Raw genomic sequence first — 24,058 nt, forward strand, 5'->3', positions numbered from 1 at the left:
ATGTCGTACAGAAATAATCTCTGTATCCTCTACGCTGCAAAGATGGGTATACTCGCTAGCCAAAAACTTTGCAAGATTTCATATATGTGAGAAAGTATAAGGGATACACTTAGAAAATCCAAATTAATTAGCTTATGCAAAAAGTGTATGTCCTTATAGTTAAAAACTTCTGCTCCTGCATCCCTGAAGTTGAATACTAACAAACCTGTCAGAAAAAAAAAAATCACCACCTCCTTTCTTCTGCAACTTAAATCAGCTCAGAGATGATAAAAAAAATTCCACACCCAGAAGTAAATACACATATTTATATTGTCTTGAGGTCAGATAATTTTGCAAATTATGTCAGACATATGCAAATGCATTATTTCTAGTTTATTCAGATATATTTAAATTATAAAGCAGAGATTAAACATGCAAATATTTCAGCAGCTTGAACTACTGAGCTGAATGAAAAATATGCTGCGTAACAGGAAAAATCCTACCAGCCAAACTTCCTACATTTAAAGGCAACTACGAACTTTAGGATATAAAGTAAAATAAAATGCTGTTTGCACTTCACAGTCCTGATGCGCATGATCAGATGGGGAAAGTGAAGTAATGAAGCCTTTTTCATTAATACATATTTGTTACTTAAAGAAATCCATCAGTAATAGTTCAATTTTTTCCAAGAGGATAGAGTAACAGAGGTAGGCGCCTAATTCCCATTACATTCCATCAGAATTGGGTGCCTGCACTCTATTTAGATTCTTCAAGAAGTCACATGTTTACAGATTTTAAGGCTGAAGGAAATCATTATGACCATTGTAGTTTGGCATTCATAATGAATCTCATTCCAAAATTCTTATATTCATACATTTAACAACTTCTGCTTGAAGTAAAATATCTTTCTTAAAAGCACAATCAGCTTTAAGCATCTCCAAGTGATGGAAAGCCCCTCGATACAGTGACTGAATAGTGAATTATCACAGAATCATAGAACGGCTTAGGTTGGAAGGGACCCTGAAGATCTAGTCCCCTGCCATGGACAGGATTGCCAATTATAGCAGTAAGTTTCAATAGCCATTTAAAAATGCATTAAAACTATAAAGGAGGTACGCTTTAGTGGTGAAAAACACTCTAAAACTCATACACTTGGACCCTTACACTTGCTACAAAAAGAATCTCTCTAAGATAGAGCTGACAATTAAAGACATACTCAAGTGAGACCATTCCAAAGCATCTTTACTTGACTTTTAAGAGAGGTCATAAAAAAAAATCCTTTTAACAGCTTGAGCTGAAACAGATAAATAATTATCAGATATATAATTTATAAAAACATCAATCAGTTTTCCTTCGGTTCATTTCATTAATTTGAATAATGAAAACTGTAAACATTAAGTACACATTAAGTGAGGTGAAAAATATCTACCATTTAAAGAGGAAAGCTGGCTAAAAATCAGTTTTATCTAGAAGTGTTCCATCTCAAGATGGTTGAGGTTAAGAATGCTGCTGCTTTTCTTTTCTGAAGGACAGGTATTACTGACTCTCCTTGCAGTGACTACAACACTATGTGATTTTCTCAAACGTGAGTCTCTATAGATCATCACTTCTCCTTTTCCATGCTCCTCCCCCCAAGGAACCAATTAAAGGGATACTGCAAATCATTCATTTGAACTCACTTCAGCAGAGAAAACTGAAGTCTGCAACTTATTTCATAAGGCCTTATGAGGCCCCACCTCAAGTACTGTGTCCAGTTTTGGGCCCCTCACTGCAAGAAAGACATTGAGGCCCTGGAGCGTGTTCAGAGGAGGGCGACGAAGCTGGTGAGGGGTCTGGAGCACAGGGTTTATGAGGAGCGGCTGAGGGAGCCGGGATTGTTCAGCCTGGAGAAGAGGAGGCTCAGGGGAGACTGGCTGGACTGGATGATCTTGTAAGTCTTTTCCAACCTAGCTAATTCTATGATTCTGTGCTTCTAAGTGTTCAAACTGTGATCCTCCTTATCACACACTTGGAGAAAACCCTTCAATTCTTGCAAAGAAAGGAAGGTTGTGACAGAGTCTGAAACAGCTGGAGCTTCCCCGAAGCTGTTCTTTGTGTTTCTATTTTCTAGCTGTAAATAGGTGTAGTTTAGATGCTCCAACCTCACATAGCTCCAGACAGTATATATGAGTGCACCTTAGACTGTCCAAATACACTGCATGAAGGTTAGGTGCCCAACAAAGGGCTCTTAATCAAATTCTAGAGGGCATACCTAAAAATTAGGTGTGTGGCAACACCTGTCTTTTAGAAATTGTTTTTATCTCACTTACTAAAGGTTGTATGTAATATTGCAGCTTTTATGAAGGACAGCTGTTATACTGAATGCTAGCTTTCAAACATCAGTGGAAATCTCATTAGCATTAATAACAAACCAAGGTACTTTTTAGTGCATAGTCTAGCTCTGCAGTAAGGCTTTCAGGATAGTCTGGCACCACGGACATGCATTTTTCCAGTATCACCAACAAAAGACTTTTTTCCCCGGATATTCCATATTCCACTTGCATGCAGCACTACAAAAAGAGAAGCTCACTATTCTAAGCATTGAACGTTTTTATAAAAAAATATGAGTAACTTGCCTCGAAATATTTCAGTTTCTCATAAGATTAATTAACGTTTAATGCCTTCCCATTTGATGCTTCATTATAAATCAGAAGAAAATCACAATGGAATAAACAATCAGCATCACAAAAGGAAATTATTATTTTCCATTTTATATCCATTTGCACAAGTGTAACTGACTGAAGAAGGGGAAAGCAATAAGATGAAGAAAAGCTCCAAGGAACCACAAACCTAAAGCACCTATTTTGTTTGTATTTTTCACAAATAGTTTTTTACTGGTAACATTTAGACCCATCATTGTTCAGTAATTGAAAGTCAATGAGAAAAATATAGTTGCTTTGTGTACAAGAGATTCCACTTCTTCTAATCTTGTGAAACTGTGGCATTATAGCTCTAATTTTTCCCAATGTAGAAAACATTTGTGTGCAAAATCCCTGATTTATTATTGACTTAGATGGATTACCAAGCTCTGCTTCCTTCTTTAGCCTTGAACAAAGGCTAAAGTTCATTCCTTCACTGAGTAGCAGATGTTCATGAAGTTTGACCTACTGGGAGAGGAACGTGAACATGAACTCTAACTTCAGCTTACTTTACAGTTAGAAGCATATTTGACAAAGCCACTTAAAAATATATTATTTCACATAAGTGTAATAAAAAGTATATAGTTCACCGTTTATCTACGCAAGACGCATTTCTGGACTTCTTAGTTTCTCTAATTCTCATTCCAGCGTACTAGTTTTTTTGCAGAGCTTTGGAGAATGTTATTCTAGTGTGCTTGAGAACAAAAAAATGAACAGTGCATCTTTAAGTATTTCAGATTTCAAATAAGCTAGAAATAATGAAAGGCTGTTGCAAGATTAGCTGTTGCCATTCAGCTCTGAAAAATGGCAACAGTCCCATCAGTGTTAAAGACTAGAGGCAAGTAATTCAATAACAGAATATAATAGCATAATTTTGTACCAACATGTCAGATTTAAGCTAAGCTAGAGATAATTAGAAACTGTTATAAGATTAGCACTTACCATTTAACATCAGAAGATTGTCAGTCCCTGGATGTGGATAACTCAAGCGACCTTAAAAGAAAGCAAAAAGCAAAGAATAAAGCAAAGCAAATGCAGAGGTATTAGTTATTACGCTAGAAAATAATAATACAACAAAGAAATGAAATATCACTTCTTAGAATTTAAGTATAAACTATTTCCAGTTTGCTTAAGGGAAATAAAGAGCTAATATTTAACTCCAAGCACATTAACCAACAATACCCTTGACCCAAGTTAAAGCTGACAAGAACAGACTTCTTAACCTTAATTCCCTGGTCATAAGATCTGCAGTGTGCTTTGGGATCAGCTCCAATAGGATAAAGCCACTTTTTGTTTCATGACACCCAGAAATAGTGCTGACTGCTTTAGTCTTCTCCTTCATACTGACTGTGAATAACTGTACTATGCACATGGCTTAACAGAGTGGCACTTCTACAGTCTAGCGCCTCTCTACTGAATCAATGTAAGAAAAAAAACATGTCAACAGGAATTAATATTACGGCATTAAAAATTTATTAACCAATTTATGATTGCATCTTGGTGCTTTGTATTTAATAATCATATGTTTTTTTTTTTTTTTAGTAAGTCCGGCAAAACTAGAGTACTGGTTTAACTACAGAATTAAGAAAACTAAATAATTTGACACATCACATTTTCTCTCAAACACCCATCCAATAAAAATTACGCAAGCCTCATATCCTGACATTAGAACTTTTCAAGTATAGCATTTTACTACATCAGTAGCATGCTGTACTTCAATAGCGAAATGTCTGCTTTAAAATGCACAGTAGAAGTGTCTCTTCACTACCAATTCCTTTTCATTAAAGAAGACTTTTTCTGTTTACAGGAAGCTGCAAACATACCAGTAGTGCACACTGACCTAGAGACAAATTTACAATAGCTGCTGTGTTTAGAAGTGTGCTTTTAAACGGAAAAAAAAAACCCCTGTATTTTCCTGTATCTTGCTATGAAAACATACTTGCTTGTTTATAATCCTTAAGCATACATAAAAATTTTTTTTAAATCTTTTGGAGGAAACTAGAACATTTGTTGAGACAAAAAGAATGCAGGCTGTATGCAAAGCACACTTAGAACTGCGACAGATGTAAAGGGGAATACGTATGCAGATGGTTTGCAAGACGCAAGTAAATATTAGTAGGATGCTATAGATAATCACAACCTAATAGGGCTCATGCTTTCCAAAAAGAAACATTGCAAAAAAAGAGAATGAAAGTCAAAGCAGTAATGTATGTGTTACACTTGTCTAACAACCCAGATCACACACTTCGTTTTTTCCTCCGCTGGAAACTTCTTGCAATAGTATTTCTGGGTCCAAAAGGACACTTGGGGATTAAACAAAAAAATCCTTTGGCAGAAAAATTTTAAGTAACAGTGCTTAAATTTTGCTCTTCCTGAATTTTCTATCAAAAATATAAAAAAGTAATGATAATTATGAACTCTTGCACTCAAAACATCATGATTAAAACCCCCCAAATTATACAGTTAACTCTCTTCCAACTGATCTTATCAGTATTAGAATGTACGTTACTAGAGTAGCTGAAGATAGGTAGGAACTTGGCCTATTCGGTTAAGAATTTGGAAAGCACAGGTGAATGCCATCCAGAAGAGCTCTACTGCCTTCTCTAACTTCCACCCAAATTTTAAGCAGGCTTAGGCAAGATATTAAAAAAAAAAAAATCACAATGTTTCTGGAGCATTAAACATTCCGTGCCTCTAGAAATGCAAGCTGGTGTTAACCAGAAATGGATAGAGAAGAGCACATCCTTAAATTCCAAGCTGGGAGCTGCCACTGGTTTGCTCAGCCTGGTTTTTAAGAAGTCGCTTTGCTTTTCTTCTTGGTTGATCTATAAAAGTAATACTTTGCATTTTTTTTTTCCATTTGCCTAACAGCAAGAATTTACTGTCACCAGCCTCTTTACATATGGTGATACAGAAGTACTTGCAACAAACACTGTGAGTGGTTTCTTGATCTAGAATAACAATAGAAATTGTGAGAAATGATCATCTCACCTTGAATTTGCTCGAGCCTCAGCTGATGTTCTCCTTGTTCTGTATATAAATATCTTTTTCTTTTCTCATTTAGCAAAGGAGATAAAGGATACATATCCTAATTACAACAGGTAAGATTTAAGGCCTGTCATGAGAGAGAACCCCACCAATACCAAAATGTACAAAGGAAAGCTATTTTAGAAGATAATTCACTCTGGGTTTACCACTCCATTTTTGCATTCTTCATACGTTTTTTCCCCTCTAGCCACATGAATAAGCTGCACCTGTAACAAAAGGTGCCAGACTGAAAAAGCTGAAATAATAAAGCACTTCGGAAGAAGCAGCTGGGAGAGCTGCACTAAGGAGCACTCTGAATCCACTGGACCCACTACTCCTATGTCAAGCCCATGAATCACACAAACACAAAGAAACCACATCTTGCTGTTCTGAAGATAAATTTGCTAGCTCAGATAATAATTTGAAGGTTAGAAGAGGAAAATAAGTAACTGCTGTACTGAGATATGTTTTTAGTCTTATTCAAAGTTTTCAGTGAAATAGCATTTTGTGATTAAACTATAGATACGTCATGCTGGTGAACCTAATACTTGTATTTTATTACCTTGCGTAGTACTTGGGCTTTACAATCTTGAAAATATTTTTAAGGTTTTCTCACTTTTTCAAAACATAACCGCTGCTATTTGTTATGTTAACTTCAGTTCTTACACCCCAGCCTAATCAGAGGGAGTAAAATCCAGGGAGTTCACCTGAATTTAACGGAATGAAAAAATTCAGAAAACGTCCTGTGTAGAATTGGATGTGAGATCAGTCCCATCCAGAGTTCAGATAACTCCAGTCTGTTCAAAAATAGTGTAGAATGGATGCATACAATATTAAACCTCATGTAAAATATCAATATATAAAATCAAGAACCAGGGCACACCATCTTACATCAATTTACTTAGCTGTCACATCCTTCTTCCTATTCAGCTCTTTCCATTGGATGCTGTTTAACGCTGTTAAACTGCCCTCACCACAAATGCCATCTATTCCCTTCTTACTGCTATGTCAGTAAACTTGAACTGTATGACCATTCAATGCTTATTCTAGTTATTCCAGTGGTTTCCACTCGCTTAAAAAATGATTTGAATTACATGATTTGAATTACAATTTACCGGTTTAAAAAAACCAAAACTACAAATTAGTTACAGAATATCTACTATTTAATTAATAGAAGTATTTAATTCCTGAGAAAATTAACCACTTCACTGACTGCCTAGAGAACTGAGCTCTACAGCACCCACAGTTAGTACCATACTGCTACTTGAAAAAAATACAATGGCTAGTATTATAGTACTTTATCATCAATTGTCATATTGCAGAAAGTTTCTCTATGTAAAGCCTGAGCCCTGGAACTTCAGCACGTCACCACTAATTATTCTCCTGTACCACAGCAAAATTCAGAACATCACTGCTGAGGAGAAGCAGGTACTTTTGACATTTCTCATGTAATTGATGTTCTATCAAATTTAATCCCCTCTTCCACATCTACACATGACTAATATTAACATAACTGGTTGGTATGTATACCTCACAACGTATTCTTCCATAAGGAGAGAAAGAAACAAGCTTGCAAATCAGTTTTAGCAGGCCAATTTATCCACTACATCCAATTAGAAGCCTTGACAATAAAATTATGACGAAAGAGTAACAAATGTGATTTTGGTTACATTTCTGTAAGCTCATGTTACTAATATGATTTTTTTCTCCAGGCTTCTTCTGAGCATCCAGACACAGTTGCGCTTACTCCCTTTTCATTTTAAGGCAAATTTGTATCTACAATCAGAAATGCATACTTTCTTTGGACTCCCCAAATATTAAAACATTTGGGTTAGACCTAAATTTACAATGACCACTTGAAACACTGCTGACTCACAGCTTCACAAGCTTGATGTTTCACTGTCGGCTCCCCTCCCTTTTTTTTTTTTTTCCCCCTAAGTCTCATGTGATTGAATGAAGAGATAACCACAAATTCCATTCTCACTTTCTTTTTTTCAGTATAGCTCTTGATTAGAAAAGAACGATCTTCCATGTTAAGCTTTTTCCATACTGCTTTTGCTAAAAAAGTTGCTAAAAGCGAACGGCTGAGTTTCAGCAGTTCCAGAAAGCTCCGTTTTTGAATCAGCATAGATAAGACAACAGCACAAAGCCATGTTTGGACAACACCTAGTTACAGAAAGCCTAGCTACTACACTTTCACATGCTTGTGTAAGAATTATGTAAGCCTGAATGAGGCCAAGTGTGCTGTCTACGACAGTCCATGTGTTTAGGCAAATGAGCCTTTCAGACTTAAATAGGAGGATTCTCCCCCCAGTTTCTAAGAAAGAAATCGAAAGAAAAGATTCTGAATGTATGATTTCAAAACCTCTTGTAGGACAAAAAGTGAAGTTTCCCCTTCTCAGCTTTTTTCATTCTGCCTCAGAAACCCTTTTTGGAGTATGTCTTGAATACAACCCCAGTTGTATTCTGGGGTAACTTTAAATCCTACTGCTTCCTAATATAAAATATAAAAAAATGTATTCAAAAACAAGAGTTGTCACATCCAAAGAAAACGTTCTCTACTGTGCTGCTCAGTCACCGCTGCCTTTTCTTTATACTTCACTGGGCGTGCTCCAGCAGGTTGCTTTCAGAATAAACACGCTGAACAGCTGAAAAGCTTAACTAAACTAACCAAAGGGGAAAATAAAAGTAGGGAAGAGCAACATAAGAGCATCAAGTTATTTTCCACAAGTAAGTCAATTAGTGTTTTATTATTATTTTTATTACTAGCTATATAAAGAGGTATTATCTTAGTTCCCCCCAAAATCTATTTTTTTCCTCTTCCCCTCACCACAAAAGCATAAAGAAAAATTCAACTTTTTCCTATAAACAAGCTTCATATTCATTCTTGTTACTCCTATTAGGATGACTAATTGTCCTGTACTCTCTTGTATCTAGCTTCCAGAGCTCTAACAGAGCTGGTCAGAAAAAAACCAATGGAGTAAAGTATCAGTATTCCTGCCTTACAACAGAGAAGCCTTTATATTGCATTGAAATCACCATTACCTTCAATAGAAACATGTTTTAAAAAAGTAGATAATAAATCCCATTAAACTTCACCATTTGGATACATATTCCATGAAAAACAATTTTTTTTTTTTTTTGCATTTTTTCCACCATCCGTTTTAGCCCAAATATTTTGGCTTTCCTGATGCTGAACACAAATTTGCTACACTAGGAAAGACTCACACTGAGTGTGTGCGTGTGGTGCGGGGGGAGGTTGAAAAAATAAAAGTACACAAGAGTTCTATGTCTGGTCTTACAACATTCTGGTATTCCAGGGTAGCTTCTGCCCTTTTAAGGGTTAATAAAAGAAAAAAAGGACATTTAGGAACAAAGGCATAAAAATGAATTAATTTAGCCTTTATTTACTTCAGTTTAGGTTCTAACGATTGGAAAGGGTAATCAACTATCATTTTATAAAATGGATTTTGAGAAAACAACTTGGGAAGATCAGTTTTAATAGGATCAATATTTCTGCTGCAACAATTAGTGAATTCAGGCACTTCTTCCCTACTAGGCTACCTTGAAAAAATGTCTTACTGAATTCTAAAAATCCCTTATTTTGGTTGTGTCTGTTGTTACGACTAAGCTTTGTTTAAGTGAAGCTGAAACTACACATCTGTAAACCACCTTTGGCAGGCATAAAGTCAGCTTTCAGTGAATCATATTTGAAACAAAGGTTTTTCAAGTTCATGAAAAGCAAGAACTGTGAAATCTGACTTCCTCCTAAAATGAATCTTCAAATGCAAAACTCAGAGCTGTGAGCTAGTACGCACTGTGTCTGTTCTGCATTGTGCAAAATCTGAGACAAGATGCTTAGTCATACTCCAGATATTGTAAGCAGCTAAATCTGAAACACGTGCTTAAAATTCCAGGGACTTTCATTTTACTGCTGTGGTCAGATATAAAAGATGCATTGTTTCAGTGTGCTTAGATTATTGAAAAACGTGTCATAAAAATATTCTCTAGTTATAAAAATATTCTTTACTTACAACAAAGTATGCTATATATTAGTAAGAATGAAAAATAATATTCTTAATCCTGTGCATTATGCAAGCAGATATGATGAGTTCTCATTTAAATGTCAGATTTGCTGTTGTGAAAAGAAATGCCACAGGGACTGAAATAACAAAATCAGTGCTTCATGGTTTGTAGAAAAAAGTTACAGTTGCTAGGAGGTTACAGAAATGCCAACTAATGGTGACTAAACACGAGAGCGATAGAGAGCAACTGAGAAGCTATTCTTGGACGTGTTTTCTGCTTCCCATTGCCAGTCAGTAAAATCAGTAAGGAATATTTCTCTTGTCTCACTGCTAATAATGTAGTGGTTTTAATTAAAATAATAACTTCCACAGGAAAAAAAAAAATGTATCGTCATCAATCTATTTAAATAATAGCACACGATTCCGCCATTAAAATTCAGCTGGTGTGTGCACTGTTCTCTGGCACTCAAACAAAAAAAAAGAATAAAAGAATTTCCTTTGAATTCATCACTATCTATGGTTCCCATCTGTTTTAGTTCAAACAAAACTTAGCGGAATTTTCACTGGAAGGGTATGATGGTAAAACTGTTAAAAGAAAACGAAGTCTGTCAACTGGAGACTGAAACCATACACTCATGTCCCTAGAAAGCTCAGAGTAACTATGGAACCTTCACTGAGTTTTTCAAAGATGTCTATATATGGACATATTTCCCTTCATCTTAAAACCTTTGTCTCGTCTTATTCTCAATAAAAAAATCTTATTGGAAAGATACAGTTTTCACATAGCGTATCGTAATGAAATACGATGAGAAGAATAAAAATAGGGCTTTCGTGCGTTCAGTGTGCCTCTGAGAACTCTTCTCCATTATAAAACCAAAATGAAAACAAGAGAATGGGAAGGGGCACAAAGCAACCACTTCCGTTTGTTCCATCAGTGTGCACAGAAGAAGTGAAGAAACAGCTTGGTTTTCAGGCACGTGAGAGATGTCACTGCTATATTATAATAGAGGATACGCATTCTCTAATTTTAGTAACCATCCTGATGGTAGATTTGGGTTCAGACAACCAAAAAAAAAAGCAAATTGAAAAAACAATGCTTTGAAACAGGGATAGTCAAACTAATTACCTTGTCTTTGATGGCATGCACATGCTCTTAGCACACAGCTGTTACCACAGGGCTAATATTCACAGGTTTCAACCCCTTTAGAATTACTTCATAATGTATAGTAAACATGCAGAATGGACAGAAACTGAGCTTACTGGTAGAACATAATGATAAAATCATTAAAACTGCAATTCTTTCTTTGTAAGCAACATGAAAAAAGAAGTCAGATTTAAGAACAGCTAAGAAAATTTAATTTCAGCTTCCAATCTAACGGGGAGGAAAACTGGCTAACCAAATGCTACGTACTTACTGATGTTTTGTAGAGATTTTTAGTTTGGAAAGAAAAAACACAACACAAAGCCTTTTGGCTTTACACTGTAAATCTTCAACTATTACAGGCTACTCTACAGATCTTCCAACTGAATACAGATCTTACTAGAACGACGAGTAGACTGTCTTCCACGTTACAATAACACACGCCCTTACATATAACTTTAATATATATTAAGCTTTGGGACCTCTAGAAATGAAGTATGGATGGGGGTAAATAACTACATGAAAAGAGGTCTTTTTTTTAATTGCTTCAATACTGAGACAAAATTCAGCATAGCAATTATGAAGTCTAAGATAGTTTTAAAATTAGACTGTGTTAGTCTATAGCACCCCAAATAAAGTAGTATTTGATAAATCCAAATAAAGCCGTTTGAGCCCTAAAGTTCAATGATAAACTCCTTGTGAGATTAAGTATAGAAAAACATTTGAAAAGAACGAGTTACTGCACAGTGAACAGAGAAGTTAAAATTGAAGGTCACTCATATTCACTGTTTCAGCAGAGCCCAGAAGAGTAAGAGGAACCAACATTCTAAAGCAAAGCGTACTTCTGGACTTCTTTGAACTAACAGAAACCGGACAACTACATGCAGTATTATCTTCCACGGGCTCTGAAATTGACAAAATTGACTTTATCAGTGGACATAATTTTCATATTGGCTTCCACTGCAAAGAATGGGAAGATTCACTGGTAGTGTTTTGATGCCCCTCCCACCTTCTTTTGGCTGGCTCCAGCAGACCAGTGTGCCTTTACAAACAGGTAGAACTTCTTGCAGCAGATAAGTCAATTTCAGATAAATCTAGCTATGAATTCTTTGGGGAGAGAAGGGAAGTTGGAGTGGAAAGGAAGAAATACCTGTGAAGACACTAAAGCTTAAGTTTAAAGTAAGTTTTAAACAACTGTAAATCAATATTTTCAGGAAAATGCAGATTGAATCTGACCTTCTGTATAACTTGAGAAAACAATTCATATTTTAATATGAACCTAGAAACTAAATTAGCAATCAGTGTTAATTCAAATACGCAGAATGGATGACCCTTTTTTTTCTTTATTTAGCATAATAACATACCTTTAAGTGGATCATGCTCTGCTCTCATAATGTCAATAAGGGAGTTTTCCAAAGAGTGCATATTCAGACTGTCATACATTCTATTTCGATCCTAAAAGAGAACAAAATCCTTAGTATTGGAATACAAATTCTATACTTTTTTAACAGGAAACTTGATAGGAAGACATAAGTGCCTGCTAAAGACTGTATGCTCAGGTACTCTGAAGATGGATAGCAATACAAAAGCTTAAGGTGTACTAATTTATGAACAGTAGGTTTAATAGCATCCAAATATAAAATTAGAAATGCACTTCAAAGAACTCCTCTGTATATGCACTTTGATAGACTGGTTCTTTCAGAGGATCTGCTTTAATCAGTTCTAAAGATCCACAGCAGAGCTCAAGTTCAATAGTCAGTAAGGGCCCCACCTTACTCAGGGAACTACAGGAAGAGGAGGACAGCCACCTCATATGAAAGAACGCATTTTCTTGGTGCTTTGCTAAGTATCTCTCCTAGGCATGCACCCCCCTGCTGAGACAGCACTCCCTGGTTTCTGGGTCATTAACCTGAAACCCTTTGCATGCAGAGACTTGACTTACAAACGGCCAAAGCAAAATGGTTCAAGGTTGGAAAATTAAAGCTAAGCTATGAAAGAAAATGTCACAAAGCTTACTAAAAAGATTATCGGCCTTACACAGAACGTTTTTTTTTTTTTTTTTTTTTTGCAAGTGCTAAGATTAATAAGAAAAGTTACCATAACACCTGACAAATATTTTCACTGAAGGTAATAGAAATTATTACAATAAATTTCAAATATTTTCACCAATTGTATGTTTAACCCAGACATTTTCTACTGCATTTTTTTAATGCATGCAAGTTGCAGAGATAGATGAAAAAAAAAGGATTACTTGAAACTTCTTTGGTCTTTCTGGAATACCTTCAGAGACTGAAAATAGTTTGTGTAAAACCTTAATCTCCTCTACTTGCAAGGCTTCTGGCTGGCCCGTATCATACTTAAGGAACGATTACAAGATTTTACTATTATCTCCTCTCTGGTTGCACTATGGTAACTCTGCAGAGTAGGAATACACCGCACCTATCTCATGACTATTAAAATTCTTTAATGCTATAGCCAGAACAGTTCTGACCCACATTTCCCATGACAGTTCAGCAGAGCTGAGATGAATTCAAACGATGTCCTTCAGCAAGAAGGGACTCTTCATAATAGGGCTGTGAAAAAGCAAGCTTTGAAAGAAATGTTTTCTATGAGTCAGAAAACATGACCTATGAAGAGCTCTGCAAAACAAGCCAAAACTGAAATGTGACTTCCACCCTTGTTAGAAAGTTTAGCCAATGTGTTATAACATTAGAATGGAGATGCCATTCTTATAAGCTCTCTCTCCCCTCATGCAACTGTTAAGAGTAATGGATTTTTGTAGGTGTCACAGAGCCACGACAGCAGGATAAGAAGTCTGTCATGCTACTTGAATAGACCCCTTTATTGAAACCTTTATAGATAATTTCTAGAAGAAAGAGCACACTATGTTTCTCTCATCTCCTTTCATGTCCAAGACTAAGTGCCACTGACTGTTTGAGGTGATTTGGTTTTGAGTACCAACAAGTCTCCAGTAGTATTTGAGCTCACAGCAACCTCATTTTTGGACTGCTAGGCTTTCATTCAGTACTCTGGTTGTCCCAAGCAGCAGCAGAATTGAAGTGAAATGACTCATCAGCTTCCATGCCTTTGCAGGTTTATTTCTCAATAGCAACCTATGAAAAGAGGCTGCTTACCACAGCAAACTTGCTTCCAATGGAAGGCATGAGCTGTGACAATGCTGCATCTGTTCCCTACTGTCCCTCAGCATCTAGCATTCAGAAGATAACACAATTTTTAAGGAAGTCTTAAATTCAGCTGATTTCAGTACTTGGTAGGCAGTAAATGCTCTTGCAAAACCCAGAGCTGAGTAAACAGAATCCACGCTTCACTACCTTTGTAGCCCATGGGGTAGAAGAACGAGTATTTGTAAAAGGGACAGAATGGCATGCGTAACCACTGATCTCAGGTACAGTCTCACTCAGGAGAATTTTCTTATTTTTTGATCACTACTTTATATACTGAGATAGAGATAGAGGAGATAGAGGACCATCTGGTGGTGCCCAGTACCAGAATGGGGCAACAGACAAAGTGAAATGTAAGAGGAAGCACTTCCATGCTGTACAGGTGACAGAGCGCAGGCTGCCTAGAGACTGCGGCATCTCCTCCTCGTGGATCTCCAAATGCTGCCTGGACGTGGACCAGAGCACCCAGCTCTGAGAGTCCCTGCTTGAGCAGGGGTTGGGCCAGGTCTGATGGATGCAGAAGTCCCTGGCAGCCTCAGCCATCCTGTGACTCTGTAAAGAGTCACTAGTGGCTGTACTGCAGCTTTGCCTTGGAGAGCAGAAGGACTCAATCATTGCTAATCCCTAATACTGGCTCACTTGATTACAGATTTTGGAGAAAAGGAAAAATAAAGCACAGCAAGCTTGTGGCATGGTTTAATATAGCTTCACCCTTGCACCATTCCATTTTGCAACTTTTTTTTTTTTTTATCTCTAAACTGAAAGGTCTTGAGCTGCTGGAAGCAGAAGAAATAAGCTTTCCCCATTCACTTTACACTTCAGACATTTCTTTTCTCTGAAGCTAATAATAGTTATTTGAATTGTATTACTTTGTTTCCGGCAGTGATAACACAGCCATGCACTGTACAATATAAAAATGTTCTGAATGTGCTAAAGTAGAATTTAAATGCAGGCAATACAAGCATTACACTCTGCTACCTTGCTACTACTATCGATCTTGTCCTCGGGTAATATCTAGGTGATAAATGCTTCAAACTTTTAAAATTTAGTCCAGCTCAGAACAATCAACTGTATCCTATAAAACAATGCTATCTGAAATGCAACTATCTCAAAAGGAGTGAGATGCCCTTCAAGGAAAAAGGTTCACTTCAAATCTTTGCACAATAAAGGCTTTACAATGTTAAACTACTACTTTACGTTCCCCAAATGCGTACATCATATTTTTAAAGAACACAAGTATGATCTATGCAAATATGAAGCTTTCATTTCAAAGCAGAACTTAAAAGTATGTCAATAATGTAGGTCACATCCGCAAAGGTTTTCTAGAAAGTTCTGCCGCAGAAAAATGCCCACAGTGCTCTGAAAGGGAACAACGCTATTACAGCAAGCTCGGCTCCATCAGAAAACTTGCACTGTCATTTTCATTAATCCCCGTGACAAGCATGAACACTACTGCCACTGAGTTTACGGTTTCGTGTAATTTTCCATACGTATGGAAGTAGAACTACTTCCATATTGTTTTAGAGGTCTTTCCATGTTGTTTTTGAAGATAACTAACTTCTTATCCATCTTCTTGAAATAATGAAACTAGAAGATTTATTAACGCAAAGGCACTGCTGCCTAACCTAATTACCTGTTAATATACATATATATTTTTAAGCGGTCCTGACACCAAGAAGTCCCTGTTTTCCCAAGGAAGAATTCCTGTAGAATATTTTGCATTTCCCTCACCTCTGTGGCACATCCATCCTGCGCTAAGAAGCAAATAAACGGCGGCTGTGTCAGAAGGTCCATGCCTCAGTGGAATGTCACAACATAACACCAGCTTTTCCTAGAGCCGATAAAGTTAACTACTCCCAAGCACTATGTATTCTCACACTAGCTTCTCATCTCCTTGTAACTGTAGAAAGATTTGAATCTTGCTTGACCGACCTTTCCAGTTATAGAATCGCATCTGCAGGCATGCAAGAACTGAAAAGGTGTTTTTAGTGCAACTGTCTACAGATTCAGAGATAATGTAACTTCGATAGAAATTGTCATCTCAGAAGTTAAGACTAAATAAGCAAATTTACAGAAAAGTGGTACTTATTTTCTGGTTTTACAGAACTATGCAATACAGGGGAAGGATGAAGTATCCTATCCAGAGGATGCACTCAGCCCTAGGACTTTCTGACAGTGTCATGCAAAACACAGATTTCAGATGTACCTTCCCCCCCCCTCCCCAAACATCTAAGAGTGGAATGAATGGCAGGAAGTTGCTTTCTCTGAAGAGCCACTTTCAACACTGAACTGATGAATAAATCATTTTTCTTAGCACGAAGTATTTAGGACTTTATACACATCCACACAATTTATGCAAAGACTATTCAGTTTGAGCATTTGCAGAGCCTGAGTGCAGTCACCTCTCAAAGCTTTATATTGTCACTTATACATAAAGCAAATACAGATGTGGTCAGAAACTATTAAATTACAAATACGATTTTGCTAATCTTTGCCGCAAACTCTAAAAATAGATGCTCATAGTTAAGCAGCTAAATACCTCTGAATTTTAGGCACATTCATTAAAGTACTGATCTGTAGGAGTACTTGAGGTAAAAAATAGGAATTCTGACATTGGTACTGAATTCAGTAAATGCTAATATCTTTACAATATGTTACTTTGCACGTCCCTTCACATTCTGAATAACGGTAGCACTATCCGACGGGCTAAAAACAACTTACAAGTCATAAAGCTGCTAGTCAGGTTAGAGTACAGCCTTGGCAGCAGCAAAAGAGACTCTGTATCTTTGACCTTGCTGATTTAAAATCTCAACTGAAATAAAAAGCAAACCAAAACAACAAACTTATTCTCTACCATTTCCCGAGGTGAAATGTTAACACGCTTCCGTTTTTATTTTTGCCTAAAAATTACCTGAATGTGTTCTAAGACTAGAATGTAACAGCTAACTTAGTAGTAAAGTATTCACAGATTAAAAAAGTAAATGAATGTACTTCACTGCTCAGTGTTAACATTAGGAGTAATAATAGAACAATTAGGTATAATATACACTTTAAGATGTCATCATTTACTAACATCCAAGCCTCAAGTCATTCTCTGTTTAGTGAGGAGGTACTGTAACCATAAGCCCCTTGTTGAATCTCTGAATATCATAAAGGAGAAATCCAATACTAAAACATAAGACTCACTGCAATTTTTGCGCTATAAAAAAGGAAGGAGAAAGCTTTAAAGTAGACACATGAAATTGCTTGGTTACTTTACACTGTGTCATTAGTGGTAACAATGAACTATAATGTCTTGTAGACATCTCAGAACAGTCAAAATTGACAGCATAAGTATTTGGAAGTTAAAATGACAAAAATCAGCAGTATAAGCTAGCTAAATAGAGCCTAAAATGCACCAAGAACAGTTCTTGTGGCAAAGACACACCTACTTCCCAGATATGTATGTATTTAAAAACAAAAAAAATCCCAACAGCATTTTACTGCATCCACAAGGGAATACTTCAGCTCAAGAATATACATTCATGAACTGGCAGCAAACCAGACACATTATGGAGATGATTAAGAGCTTAGTAAGATTCACTCTCAAGGCAAGACTAGAAGGTTTGTGTACGAATAGCCTGGACAACTAACTAGAAGATCATTATATGAGACATTTGAAGGGGAAGCTTTTACCTAGAATTACCGGAAAATCTCCTCCAGCTCACGCTCCCAAAAATATCTGGTGGCTGCCCTGTCCCTGGAGACATTCAAGGTCAGGCTGGACAGGGCTCTGAGCAACCCGATCCAGCTGTAGGTGCCCCTGTTCACTGCAAGGGAGTTGGACTAGACGACCTTTTACAGTTTCTTCCAACTCAATTCTATGATTCTTTATCTATGCAGTCTTGAGTACTGGAATGCAAATACATCAGGACATACAGTAAATGTACTTTTGGACAGGTCTTAAGTGAGAACGTATTCATTTCAACCTTAATGAACTGCGCTTCAGCACAGTGAATGAGGTCAGATATGCTACCTGGCATATATGTCATTGGAATACTATCATAGCTGCTAAATATCTCCCTAACTTCAATTGTTGCATTAATTGAATAAAGTAAGTAAGTAGTTCAGTAACTGAAGTAAATTTTAAGACTAAGAATTCTTAGTTCAGAAGAAGATATAAAAACATACATACATTTAGTCTCTAAAACTTTCAGCTAATTCATTCCTTTGATTATCTAAGTAGGCACCAGAACTGTTTATTCAAAAGTACTGATCCTGAAGTGAAGAGCCTGTCAGTATGCTTCTCCCTCCAATTAGGGATATCCTCAGTATGGTCCCCAAAATGGAGAAATCTGGTTTTGTGTATAAGCTTTAATGATATTTAATCAGATCTAGGTACTCAACCTATTGCATTAGAAATCCCAAAGGCACTGTTTTGTTACAGGTGTTGCCTTAGCAAAAATAAACCAGAAAAGCCTGGCTTATGTAAGTGTTCAGAAAATCACACTCATCTGTAGACTAAGATAACTTCACAGGTAGATTCTTTCAAGGCCTTCCACATTTAACCAGAGCAGAAAAACACTCAGCACTTCTGAACAAACAGGCCACCTATTTAGGAGTCTAAATATGGCATTAAGAACCGAAATTGAACAAGTTACTCTTCAGCTAGAATTGGCTAGTACATGTATCATCTGGATTAGTCAGTTAAGACATGAAGGTACATTTATTAAACCATCTTAAACTGACACAGAGAATCTGAATTTCTCTGAGAGGAGGTGATTGTTATGACAGAAGCAATGTGACAACAGCTGAAATTAAATATCTGAAACTAACACCTGCTGTGAAGTACAATTTTAAAATTCGTTTTACTTCAGCAGTGCTTTGTTTTCTTTGGAAATTTCAGGAAATTTCAAAATAAATAGGAAAAGAAAAATCTGCATTTTTGAGAGACTGTGCCTTACTGCACAACCCCCAGCTGGAGGGCTGTGCTCAAACGTAGAAGAATGAAGTTCAGCTTTTAGGACCACGAACATTACATGTACTGTTTGTTTGAACAAACAGGAAGGACAAATCAAGGTGAAAAACACCCAGACATGCCATGTATTTCCTGAATTCAAAAGAAACACAAACTAAACTCGTATTCATTTTGGTTAAACACTGTGTTTTTACTCGAATGAAAATTCTTCTAATTGAACTCTTGGCATAGCTTTTCATAAGCTTACTTGCAAGATATTGAAAAACATTAAACTTGTATCAAAATGGAGATAGCAGACAATTACATATATTTAGAAGTGGTTTATTATTTTCCTAGTCTAATGAATGTAAATAGATAAAAAAGCAGGCACAAAACTCTGACTTCTCTGGTTATGTTTCAGCCATGGAAATGCCTGAGGTATGTTTTTGGGAAAAACCAGTATCAGGGATTTCAAATGTATTTTTAAACTTTACACCCACGTTCAATTGTGGGTTTCTTTCTTTTTTTCAGTACCATATATCAGGGAATAAAACATCCGTGACGCAAGACTGAACTGGAATTCAGGACTGCGCCGAGTCAGTGTTAACAGGTATGTTCTTCTAGAGAATTAGGTTATCTAAAAAAGGAGCCCATGTTCTCTTTAAGGAGAGAAAAAATAGGCTACTGCATTTAAATGCCTAAGTTAGATAGTGTGACATGCATTTCTAATTGTTCCCTAATGATTCCAGTACAAGGCAATAATCCCTTTCCTATGTGAAGTACCTGTAATGGCACAAGCAGCGTGACAGAGCTAAAACTTGCAGACACAATTTCATCTGTGAAAGAGCTTTAGTCAATGTATTTTATCTTAAAATCTTAAGGGGGGACGGGAAGCATCTTACAGTAAGTCACAAAAGTTGACTGTTGGCTTAACTTGTTCATATTTAAATCAGAATTGTCATGCTATTTTAACTACTTCTATTCAAAAAATACAAAAACAAACTAAAATTCCCAAGATGTCCTCATAATGGTCAAAAGCAGCTTTACTGTAACTAGTATGGCCACTGAGAATACAACTTCACATGGGATATGCTTCAGTTTTAACTATGAAGTACAGAAAATCTGCTTTCATCTGTTCAATATATAGTTTGGTTACCAATAAGAAGTTATATTAATTGTCCCTAATATGCAAGTTTAATACCAAGAAATATTGCTTTCACCAGAATTAGCGTCAGCTCTATATTGGGAACCCCTCCCCATGAACGCAAACACCAAAGAAGTTTCAAAGGGATACGCTATGAATTTTTATACAGTTTCTGTGTGGCTCATCTCATTTGCACCAGGTGCTTGTTTTACAGCAACTGGATAGGCAGCTGGCACTGAACATCAAATTTCACAAAACTAGAAAGCTTTTGAAAATGCTTAGCAGAACATTAGTGATCCGCAGAAAGTCCATCGGTGAGAGCACTGGCTTTTCTCTGTCTTCAACTGCTAAGCTTGAGCTAACTGAAAAGCTTTCAAACAGCCAGCCGAAGTCTGGAGGAGCGGTGCTTTATCCCTTGCCATGCAAAATGATGACTGCAGTTAAAACAACGATGTGTGGTCACGTGGAAAAGCATTCTGCAAAGCTGGAATGATGCGGTACATGCTGAACAGGCACAAGAAGCTGCAGTCACTCTGTGGAAGCTCAAAAGCAACAGGGAACTTGTACATACATATAGATGGTCTCCTGTAAGACTTCCTAGATGCCTCGAATTTAATGACTTAAAATTTTTGAGTGTCTTCTCAAACAGCTACTGTATCTTTAAGAACCCTCAATCTAAATACCTCAGCCTTTTATGAAAGGAGACAAGCACAGTACAAATTAACAAGATGGGTGTTTGACAGCACCACAATTGCCAACACAAGTCCTGATGAAAAGAAGCATGAGCTCTAAACTCTATTTAACTTTTCATTGTGACTTCTACCGTTTAGCAGTCATTACAAGGAATCAGCCATAACAACAGTATAAAAACTGAAAAATAAGAACACCAATTCAGTGTAGCAAAATAACTTACAGAAGCATCTAATGTTTCCACAATAGCAGTAGCAAGCCTTCAAACAGGAGTATTTTTACCAATTTCTGCAGCTATGACTTCATATGTGCAAGAGAGATTGACAGATGTAGAACATAAGTACAGCTGGACAAGCAGGTCTATCTAATTGGTGGCTCCGGTGTTCTTACTTGAGATAGAGAAGTGCACCCATCATCTCCCTTCCCCCCAAAAACACCAAAACCTAATAAATTACATTTATGTTTCTAGAGCCAAATTTCAAGCTTTCTTTTCCTACCCTAATATATAGGAATGATTTAAATTATAATTGGAATGCACAAGACTTTTGTTTAGACAAAAATGAGTTCATCTGTATTAGATGACCACAGCAGATGCTTCTTAAAGTTCAAACTAATAGTCATCCTGCCTTGTAAAGCACACTGAGGAAGTAAAAATATTCACAACTTGTACTTGCTGCATATGAATTCCACTGGATACATCACCACAGTTTCCACATAAGATGGTGTTAATATTTTTAACACAATTCCTTAGGCTACTATGTTGAGAAGACATTCCAGCATTCACTTTCAACTCTTCTTGAAGCCTACTACAAAGCATTCCCTATCTGTAATCTGGCTTTCTTAGCTGATCAGGTCGAATATGTAAAATAACGGCATCTTTTTTTCCATCTTTTCACCCATGAAAAAAGACTCAACTAAGATCTTCCAGCGAGCAAAGCTCCTTAACAGAACAGGTCTTCACAGAACGGGCAAATCCTTCCAAGTTTTCAGGCCCAAGGCATACATCTACAGCAGAACTTCAGTACGGCCCAACCCCACTGTCAGCCTTGTGAATACTGCCAATATCAGCACTCACTCAGGCAGTCAGCACATTGCCTCTCGTGCCAAATGAACTCCACCACTGAAAAGCTAAGAAAAACAGGGACCTTGGTGGGAAACTCGGTCCCTAAGAACGCCCTTTTGCCACTACTACAGCCACATTAGGTTTAGGTGGCTAACTGATATATCTATGCAAGTTCACATACAGTCACAACGATGACAAATCAAACTCTGAATTACTATATGTGAGACCTAAGGAAACAACTATAATCGCGGGATGCGGAGATAAAGGAACATTCTAATTATTTTCCTTCCATATAATCATTTTTACTTCAGCTGGAATACAGTAGCTCAGTGTAAGACTCTAATTTTCTTCATGCCTGAAGCTGACACAGGCGTGAAGAAAATTAGAGAATGTACAGTATTCAGGGACTAATGTACTATTTTAAAATGCACAGTTTCTAAATCAAGTTACCCAAGCTCTTTCTTGTAAGTTAAGAGAGTAACCTAGAAATTGTTTGAATGGTAACTGAGATCAACATCCAAAATAATACTGTTTTCTGCTATCAGGAAATGGTAATGCTAAGTGAATCCAGACAAGCGCATAATGAATAAGATTGGATCCAAATAACAACGGATGAGGTTGCAGCTATGTGACTTACCTAAAGTCACAAAAGAGGTCACTGGCAAAATCCAGGATTCATTGTACTGACACATCCGCCTGTTACACGCTTCTAAATCACAAGGCTTCTAGACCAAGCATAATAGCCAAAGCTTAATATAAAAGTTGCTAGAATGCAGAGTGTCATGGGTTGACACAGAGGTAGCAAATCTTTCTAATACACAAATATTAGACTAGAAGACCAGAAAAAGATTTCCATGACCAAGATTCAGAGCCGCCTGCAAGATTTTACGAGAAAATCTGTGTACAAGGATAAGCGAACAAAAAAATAAAGCCACACCCAACTCCGAATCTTCAAGGGATTTATAAGAATAGGAGTGTTATGATAGGCAGAAAATACTTGCTGGATTAAACAGTTTTGCTCTTCTATTGCTGCGTTTCTATCTTTTGAGGCAGTCAATATTTTTAGTTAACTGTAAGGATCATATATTTCTAAACACACTGAAAATTTTGGTGTTAGTTGCTATTAAAGAGTAAAAATTTCACATAAACACACAAATTTCAAACCAAGTATCAGGACAGTAATGACTGCTTAATTCTACTTTAGTGAACACAGACGAAATGCTACACGGGACTATGAATACCCCACTTACATACCATTCTTACCTGCAAGGGAAGGAGAGTATTACTGTTGTTGTCAGTTCGGAAAACATTATCTTCAATCCAAGATTTTGGAGTCAGTGATGGAGTGGAGCGAGTAAATTTAGGTGGAGCTATGACATTACCAGAAAAGGGTTTCTTCAAAGGAGAGATCTGGTTCATAGTTCCTGGAATTCCCATGTTTCCAGTTCTACGATGGTCTCTGCCATGCATTCCTCCCCAGGATATATTTCCTGTGCTCCAGCCACTACTCTGATTGCTCCAGGGTGACTGCTTCAGAAGAGGCTAAAAAGAAAGATTAACTCATATTATTTTGAAAATATTTGAAAAGGTTTTCTCTACTTAAGAGCAAAGAAACACTAAGAAGTCAATGTTTGGAAGATTTCTATAACTACTTTTTTATGATATTGTATTAGTTCATTATTGAGGCCAAAAAGAAAATTTAATACAGTCATAAGAAGTTGGCTTTTTTTTTTTTTTAAATTGTAACTCTCCCTCCTCCACAGTCCCTGTATTAGAGATTTAGGTTTTCACCCTTGCAGGAACTGCTAGGATTGTTTCTATGTATGTAGAGCGCAATCCCAGGGTTAAGCATGGTGTTACAGAAAGGATCAGGACGTTTAATCACCTCACTGATACATTATTTCATATTTTATAGTAAGATATCTGGAAAAAAAACACAAGAATTTCAAGTAGGTTATTTTATGTCAGTGTTGAGGAATTTAAGAATTAAAATTGAGATTCATTTTTCCCGAATATTTTGACTATTGCCATCTCAGGATCATCAAAGTATTACCATATAAGAGCAAAAAGGCACTGGTTACCGCGCAGAGAATCTGTTTGAAGAGCTATCTTAACATTTCCACATTAAAATGCATTATTCTGAAGCCACAGCTGAAGTATTTCTGGAGTCATATACCGGACTATCTCTGGAAT

At 36.7% G+C, this 24,058-nt stretch overlaps 1 protein-coding gene across 4 annotated transcripts in view; it reads right to left on the reverse strand.

Moving 5' to 3' along the window:
- CPEB2 (cytoplasmic polyadenylation element binding protein 2) overlaps positions 1-24,058 on the reverse strand; it is a 55,841-nt gene that overhangs the window by 28,460 nt on the left and 3,323 nt on the right. For 3 of the 4 annotated variants that reach the window (XM_021393952.1, XM_021393954.1, XM_021393953.1), the window contains 3 exons: positions 23,129-23,407; positions 12,215-12,305; positions 3,600-3,650 (listed from right to left, as the gene is read on the reverse strand). In XM_021393952.1, coding sequence (XP_021249627.1) covers positions 3,600-3,650; positions 12,215-12,305; positions 23,129-23,407 — 421 coding nt within the window. Of the gene's footprint in view, positions 1-3,599; positions 3,651-5,648; positions 5,843-12,214; positions 12,306-23,128; positions 23,408-24,058 lie in introns of those variants that run through there. The other variant, XM_021393955.1, reaches the window with a different exon arrangement.

Source organism: Numida meleagris, chromosome 4 (assembly GCF_002078875.1).
Source record: "Numida meleagris isolate 19003 breed g44 Domestic line chromosome 4, NumMel1.0, whole genome shotgun sequence".
NCBI classification, from domain to species: domain Eukaryota; kingdom Metazoa; phylum Chordata; class Aves; order Galliformes; family Numididae; genus Numida; species Numida meleagris.